This window comes from Motacilla alba, chromosome Z (genome assembly GCF_015832195.1).
Source record: "Motacilla alba alba isolate MOTALB_02 chromosome Z, Motacilla_alba_V1.0_pri, whole genome shotgun sequence".
Taxonomy (NCBI): Eukaryota; Metazoa; Chordata; class Aves; order Passeriformes; family Motacillidae; genus Motacilla; species Motacilla alba.
Genome location: NC_052046.1, coordinates 17,031,405 through 17,039,666, shown reverse-complemented (window position 1 = coordinate 17,039,666; position 8,262 = coordinate 17,031,405). Strand labels below are relative to the sequence as shown.

Below are 8,262 nucleotides of genomic sequence, written 5' to 3'. Positions count from 1 at the left end.
TGTTTGTTTCTTTGTTTTTAATTGAGTAATTAGAGTCCTCAATGGCTTAAAGTCACTTTCACTAACTTCCTAAATACTATACCAGAAAAACAATTACCTTTCCAGTGTATGTGATTCAAAAAGTCAGTCTTAGAATTTTTCCTCTCTCATTTCTTCTCCAGATAACTTAATTTGTTGGCATCAATGCATTAAAACAACTGCAGATAATCTCACCAACCACACAGTGTGAACAGGACATAGCACTATACGTGGAAGGATAAAGGCTGGAAGCACACTGATCTTCTTGATTCATGTTACACTGTGAGCTTCTCCACACATGCTGCCACAGCCAACAGTGTTAATTTTATCCTCATCTTGGTAGGCATCTACAGAGTGCCGAAGACACTCTTTGTTGTTGCTTGTTTTATCTAGGTGCTGCTGTACGTGCCTTGGACTGTGAAGAGAAAGAACAGCAGTGCTGGTGAAGGTGTGCAGAGTCACAGCCATCCCACTGTTGTGAGTGGTGATTAGGCAGTGTATTGTTAGTTAGCTGTTCCTCGCACACCAGCAACTGACTACACTGTCAGATTAGCACATCACAGTCCAGACAAGAGCATAAACACTGCTGTTTAAATATCTCATTGGTTCCTAGGTGGTCCAGTGCCTGCCTGGTTCCTCTGACCAAAGGGAGATGTGCTCAGTTATGCAGACTGAGTGAATGCTGGGTGTAAAATAAGGTGTAACTGTGAGTATAGAAGGGAACATAGTTGTATTTCACACAGTTATACAGCTACCCCAACTAGTTTATAAACAATCTACCGAATTATGTAAATATTAAGTAACACTTTCAAGTTTGAACCCTATGTGAATATGTTTCTCTTACACCACTAAGTATTGAAGGAACATTGATGTGTTGGCTCAGCAAACAAGTATTTTACTTGAATTTACAGGACCATATACTACTGGTGACTGAAATGGATTTAGAATATTTTCACTCCCAGGCAACTTTTTGGAAAGAGAAGCTCATAGTTCAATGGTATTTGTTTGAGAAAATAAGGATAAGTCAGACCTAGGGAGTGAAGGAATCTTAAGATAGGAATGAAGGATTAGGATGAAAGATGCAATAGGTTATGCTCAAATGGAAATAAAATTACTTTAATACTCATGGACTGACCTTTGTTAAGCATCATAGGAGGGAAGTTTAATCCCAAAGTGGGGGGATTATTCAAGAATCCAAGAAATAGGATTAAAAAATCTGTTTAAGATGTTGGAGTTTATATTTTTATATGCTATATTTTAAACTAACTCTAAGTGGATATTTATATAGACATGCATTCACACTACTTCCTTGGCTTTTGACAATAGATAAATTTTTGTTTGAATAACATATTCTGACTTTCATTTTATTTCTCTGCTTCTCCAAGTTTGTGTAGATTTGGCCATTAGATGCTTCATTTTTACCAGATAACTGGTACATACTTTTAAGAAATGAGTGATTAGTTTATCAATGATCTGCCCTAAAAATTATATTGCAAGAGCTGGCATGTCTCATGATGTATAAGTAATACAAACACATAGAGTTTTTGTTAAGGAAGAATGTTAATTTGTTGAGGAACGCTAATTAACAGTAAATTTTGAAAAACTTAAACTGTGTAGAATCAGGACTGAACAGTTCCTATACTTAAATTTCTTCAGAATATGGTTGTACTGCATTGTGACTAAATACCGGAATGAGAAGTTCCATTGCTGTTTTCCCAGACAAAGTCTTTCTCTAGGACTCTGAAGCAAATATGATTCAGGAAGCCATGAGTTAAGTAATTCTGTCCACTTGTTTGCTAATATCACATGCTATTTCTGAATACCAGGAAAGACACTTGATCTTAATGCTGGCATTGAGATATTCAAGATTACACTGTGTCCTCTGGAAAACAATATGAGTGAGTGAGTCACAAACAAGGTGCACACAATTCCTTCCCTCCCTTTCCCTTTCAAACAAGAAAATCATGCCTCACTGTTTATCTTGAGTATTTTAAGGACCCAGGTGAAATTTCCCATATGCTGAATAACTCTCAGACAGTACCAGGACTAAAACAGGCATTTTTTTCATGTCTTCCACTAACAGCACCCAACATTTCTTTATCCCTACCCTTTTTTATTCAGTGATACAAAAACCAGGGAGCTTTGGTACTTCACATGAACAGACATGCATGTTTTAGACTTGTACATTTTCAAGTTAAGATAGCCACCTTCTATGGGCAAAACACTATGTCCTGACACTTAGTTCCATGGACCATTGACTGCTCCCAGTGAGGGGAGAGGGTCTATGTCTCAGTTCCCTTCCTGCACCATCAAAGCAGCAGAGATGTGTGACAAAAATCACCTGACATGTCCCAGTATGTGTTCTCACACTGTACATGCAGGAGGGGACAGGAGTAAAATGCAGGACCTCAGCATAAAAATAGGCTCTGTCTTGACGGATTTGATGTGGAATCTTGCAGGACAATGGCAAACAGTGCAGAGGCTAGTCTAAAACACCACCAGCAGACTTGTATGGTCTAATGAGACTTCTACATAATCCTTAATTGGATTCTGAAGTTTTGGGTGGATAAAATTGTCACTCACGAAGTTTGAGTTTCTTTCTAAAAAGGTGTTTATTATTATTGAGATCTTCCACACCAGTATCATTACTTAGTCTTCATTGATTTTTGGTGAAATTCTCAATTAATTCAATTAGTGAATTTTTAAAAAATTGCTCTTGAATTTCTCATCTTTTTTTTACAGATGAGTGGCTGTCTTTACTGGAAAAAAGTTTTGAAGCACTTTAGGTATATTCAACCAGTGTTAGTCTTACAAGAGATAAGCACTAATTCTACCCATCCTTTTAATACAGAAAATGTCACTATTCTACCGGGACACAAGTTTTTCTCATTTCCATCATCTCAGCCTTTCTTCAAGGCATGGACAGCTGGAGTGAGGCTTCTAACTCAAGTTTTCTATCTCCCTTCATTCAAAGAGATAAATCAAAACTCTTGGCAGTATGAAATGGAAGAGTGGAACAGAACTGGAAATGGGTTAGCAGTTACATGGAGGACTGAGGAGCTTGCAAGGTGAGAAGAGTGGGGTTTCAGCCATGAGCCTGCATCCCTTTCTACCTCTACTTGAAGATTGCCATTTTATTCTAGAGATGAGAGGTAGATGGGGGGCTGGGGAACATTGTTTGGATAGTCTCAGAAAGATGTGTGTAAGAGCACCAGGCTCTTGATTTTTGTTGCCCCTTGAATGTTTCTGTAAACAACCATGAATATTTACACAGGCCCTGCCTTCACCCAGATCAGAAGAGAAATAATCCAGGAGGAGAGGACCTTACATCTGAGGCAGCACAAATGTATGGAGAAGGTTGAAGACTTTAAAGGTGTTGGAAAACTGAAATGTAAAATATGCAAAATATGAAGCAGCAAGCAAACTTTATTTCAAATTTTTTGCTTCTTTAATATTTTTTTTTTTCAACAGGCAGCTTCACAATTCAGTAGTCTTCCTTGAGAAGATATTGCAAAGCTGGTATCTTCAGTTACTTATGTGAAACCCTGCTATGGATGTCTCTGGGTCCCATGTCTTTCATGACAGGGCAATTATGCGTTAATGGAGTGTAAAATCTCTGTGTATTGGTATAATGGGGGAAAAAACTGTGTAAATGTGAGTAATTTATTAATAAATCTTCTTTCTAACTATTTACCTGCTGGTGACAATTTTGATTAGCTATTGTCTGCAATTGAGAAAAAGAAATCATAAACCCTTTATGCAATTGTATGGTCCCTCCCTGCAAAGTACTGAGTGCTTCACTGTGCCAGTTTCTTGAGGCCACTGCAGGAGCCAATACAGAACTAGTAGACAAATTGCAAACACCAAAGGTAAAGAGTGGCAAAATTATCTGATGGTATAGCTTCTAGCAACATTTCCCAAGAATGTAGGAAGCCTGTATACCCATGGTTTGAATGGCTCTTTCAGAGGTCTTCTCTTTTCTTCATGATAATCTGCCTGATTAATGAAGTTACCTCTGGTTTGATACTTTCTATTGGCTCTTCAGGTCTCCAGAATTTCACAACTTTACCCTCAGGGCTAACAAGGTACTTCCAGAAATTCCATCGAGGCTCTTTCTTTGAAGAATCTGTAAGGACGAGATCAGATAATTTTAGTGACTTTCGCCTTGAATTGTCTCCAGGCCCCACACTGGTTCTTTGACCATTTATGCTGAAGTAATCCCACCATACTCTTTGCAAGTAGTCTGGACATGGATTTACTGATTGCTGCTAATGATCTGAAAAGCTGGAAGTAAGTGATGCTCCCCCCCTTCCTGAGAAACTGTTTAAGAGTTCTTACTTTTACTATTCTATACTTCCTAGGGAAGAGGCTACAAGGGCTACATATTTATTCAGGGAATCCCTAGTTTTATGTCAGTTTTGGGAAGTGAGATGGGAGCATGAAGTTGGACTGGTGATGGCTTAATTAGGCTTCTTTCCAAAAAAGGCTCCAGTAGATTTTGACTGGAGGACAAGTGTTTGGTTGGGAGTGGTGCTGAACCCTAAATGGATTTTTTAAAGCAATGGATTGAAATTTGGCACCACACTTGTGCTGCAAGTGGAATAATTTTGCACTAGATTATTGGACAGTGCTGTTGCCATCCTGTTGCTTGTAGTCACAGGCACAAAAGGGTGGTATAGCATGATGTTCAGCCTTCTGATTGTCAAAACAGCAACATGAATAAAACAGGTACTTTAATTGCAAATGCACAGGAATTTAATGTGAAACACAGGAATGCAGGAAGAGAACAGCTTTATTTCAGAATATTTAAATACCAAAGGATCTTTCTCCTTCTTGTAGGTGAACAGCATGTCAAATAAGAAAATTTGAGTAGAACATTTTTCTTTATAGGTATCAATGTTTAGTACTGATGGCACTGATATTTAGAATCTGGATTCATCACACGGAGTGAGTACGTTTGTGCTCTAGCCTTTTCTATAAAGAACTGAGAGAAAACCTTTAATAATTCCACTGAACATCTGGCAACTCAGGGCAACAAAGTTAACAAAGGAGGTAGGAACAAACACAGTTACAATGACAATGGTGGCCACTTAAATGATTACTCAATAAAACCAATTTTCAAGTACATAGGAAGTATCTTGAGGGATATAGCATTTAAGAGTTCTGGGAAAGATTTCATTTAGATATTGAAATAGTTCTGTGACAAGAAGCACTATGAGAGTGTGAAATAGACTTAGAAGGCAAGGAGATGGAATACAGGTTTGGGCTCTTTGCTACTTTATTTTCTGGGTAAAATGGTGTGTTAGAAAGGGGTTATGTTTAAGCTATCTTTTCTTTCATATATCAATATGGTTCAAAACCTGGTCAAAGCTCAGGAAAATTCAGGGAGGCTTTTCAAGTTGACATTGAGTCTATGAAACTTTGGTCAGCTGAAGAGAAAGAGAATGTCATTTTGCTTGTGAGAATAGGAGGTTCTAAATCTGTAAATGATTGTATTCATGCAGGATTTTGCAGGCTAGGTCCTGAAGGTCACATAACAAATACAAATCAGTGTCTATATATGACTAGTATATGTAAACCTGCTTTACTATACAGTTTACATAAAGGTGGACATAGGACCCACCTAAAAATCTCATCTGCATGTGTTTATATAAAATCTTCTGGTAATTTTATGACCCCCATTTTTGTCCATAAGAAAAGTATTTTTAAAAATAAAAATAACGTACTTTGGAATGGGATTTTGTAGGTGGGAGTTCTTAGTGCTAACACTTCTAGCAAAATGGATGTTTCTAGCTGGGCTGGTCAAAGCAGACTGTTTTTACAAGCAGTGAGGAGAAATTGATTGTTTTCAGGATGCAGTTCTTTAGCCCATATTTTTGATATCCAAATTGAAATGAGAGTAATTGTATGCTAAGTGCCTGTTTCTCTCCATAGTTTATGAAGACTTCAATGTTTCCTGACAAAAACATGCAGCCTGGATTCAATGAGAGTACCATGGTTACAGGCAGCTTGATAAATAAAAGAAAACAGTTACCTATTAGAAATTTAAAGGCTGGATCTGCTTCTGATCCTAGGATCTTGATTTTGTGGAAAACAGGGAATGTTACTCCATAGTTTCCTTTGGCAAAAGATTCTATTTCCTGGCTTGAACTAGGCTCTGATTCTCCAAATTGGTTGCAGGGAAACGCCAGCACAGTGAAGTGGGAGGGACCAAACTCTCTGTGCAGCTCTTGCAGTGCGATGTAATTTTTGTCTGTGTATTGGCAGTAACTGGCCACGTTTACAACCAAAGTTGCCTTCAGAAAAATAAAGTTAGAATAACTTTAGTTATTAGTTATTAGCTATTTAGTTATTAGCTATTATTTAGTCTAGTAAGGAAAAAGCCTAAACATTTTGTAGAGATCTCAGTTAAATCTTAAAACGACATTTTTCATTATCATGATGGTTCCTGTCAGAAGGCTAAAGACAATGTGTCTGATCATTATTTCATTAAACAGATAAAGATGAAAGCAGCTGACGATATTTACATTCAGACAATCTGTTGTAAAAATACAGTGAACTCATAAACTTAATCTTACAGCTTTGTTTATATATAAGCATTTAAAAAAGCAGATATTTAGGACATGCACTAAAATAGTATTTACGAGATAAACTTCCAAAATCCAAAACCAACATTCTTAACTAAGATTAAAATCCACCAATTTTCCTGTTAGGCTGTTTTGACCTGTGCTAAATAATACAATTCTTTTCTTGATTTGCTAGATCTAATACTTGATTCCTGGAGCAGGCCTAGATAAAATAAATTTTTTCCTATTTTCTGTATGAAGAACAGGAATTTAGCACAAATCTGTGCCAAAAAACTCCCATAATCAAGCCTTTTATTTGCCTAGAAACGTACACATTTTTTGTCAGTATGTATTCAAGACAGAAAAAGTGAAATAATAACTTACTTTTCCTCTGTACTTCTCCAAGGAAATAATCCTTCCTCGTGAATCCTTGACTTCAAAAGAATAAAAATCTTTGATTTTAGATTTAAAAAACCTGAATTGCAGCAGGCAGAGAATGGTGGTGCACAAAACCATTGACAGGAAGACAACAAAGATCCTGGCTTTGTGCACTGAGTATTTCAGAGGATAACTAGTTGTGAGAGGCTCCATTTTTGAAATCTTCGGAGAGGAGCCTGGGCAGGCCTGGAATGTGAAGGAGGAGCTGAAACATGAGACTCAGCTCAGACCGGAAAGAACAAGCTGCTCATTTTTGTCCCTGTTGCAAAAGAGCTGCTACATATCGCAGTGCCTGCTGGGCTTCTGAGCCCCTTATGTAAAGTATGAGGATCTTTTCGGGGGGAAGAGGGATGGAAGCGGGGAGGAGAAATGAATGAAAAGGGTGTAACTATCACCTAAGGAGCCTGTTTGCTCTGTGTAACTGACCTGCGTGGGATACTCCAGTGTGTGTCTGCACTGACTTGAGAGCTGCTGGGGACAAGACTGAGTTTGTAGTGCAGCTCCAGCACATCCCCTGGGCCCCCAGATGTATCTGGTGGAGTTGCTCTGCAGGAGGCAGCTGTGTTATCAGGCAGACTTGGAGAAGCATTTGGGGGGACAGCTGTTCAGGTAGAAAAAAGGCAGGATGGCTGAAACCACTCTGTTTACAAACTCAGCACTGCATCTCATCAGCTGCTGTGAGATCACAGACAGCTGTGCAAAACTCTTTTCAGCACATGGAGCAGAGAAAAACTCCTTGGTAATAGGCTGTCATAAAGGAAGATAATATAATGTGGATTCTTTTTGCAGTGAGAGTGGGTATGATAATGGAAAATGGGTTGCTTTCTTAATTGCTACTGGCTACCTGGCAACGTGCTGTACTGAGATGGTAAGATTGAAGGTCCGCATGAGAGAAGAGTTAGCTGAAGGTCTAAGCCAAGCTCCAGTGGTGTTTTGCTGCTCGTGAGTCTGCTTACTCCCTTTCCCTCCCAGTGCAAACCACCATTGAAAAGTCATTTCTGTCTCAGCTGGTTTTCTTTGTCACACTGATTTTTTGCTGCACTTAGATGATTCATTTTAAAGGATGGAATAGAAGGGGCTTTTCTGAATGTAAAACCTGGAATCTGGTTGTTTCTTCCTTTTTGATGACTTCATTATTACTACCCACAGCATTGATTTGTAGAATATCATAGTGGTATGTTCAACTCTTTCTATAATCTCTAAACACCTAAAATCCACATTCATTTTTGTTTAACAAGAC

General features: G+C 38.2%; 1 protein-coding gene across 1 annotated transcript; it reads right to left on the bottom strand.

Annotated features, from left to right (window-relative positions):
- Positions 1-7,249, bottom strand: GPX8 (glutathione peroxidase 8 (putative)). The gene is made up of 3 exons (XM_038125337.1): positions 6,969-7,249; positions 6,053-6,314; positions 1-4,144 (listed from the first exon to the last, which is right to left on the bottom strand). The coding sequence occupies exons 1-3, from the start codon at positions 7,173-7,175 to the stop codon at positions 3,981-3,983; spliced, it is 633 nt and encodes a 210-aa protein (XP_037981265.1). The 5' UTR covers positions 7,176-7,249; the 3' UTR covers positions 1-3,980.
- Between the last annotated feature and the right edge of the window lie 1,013 nt (positions 7,250-8,262).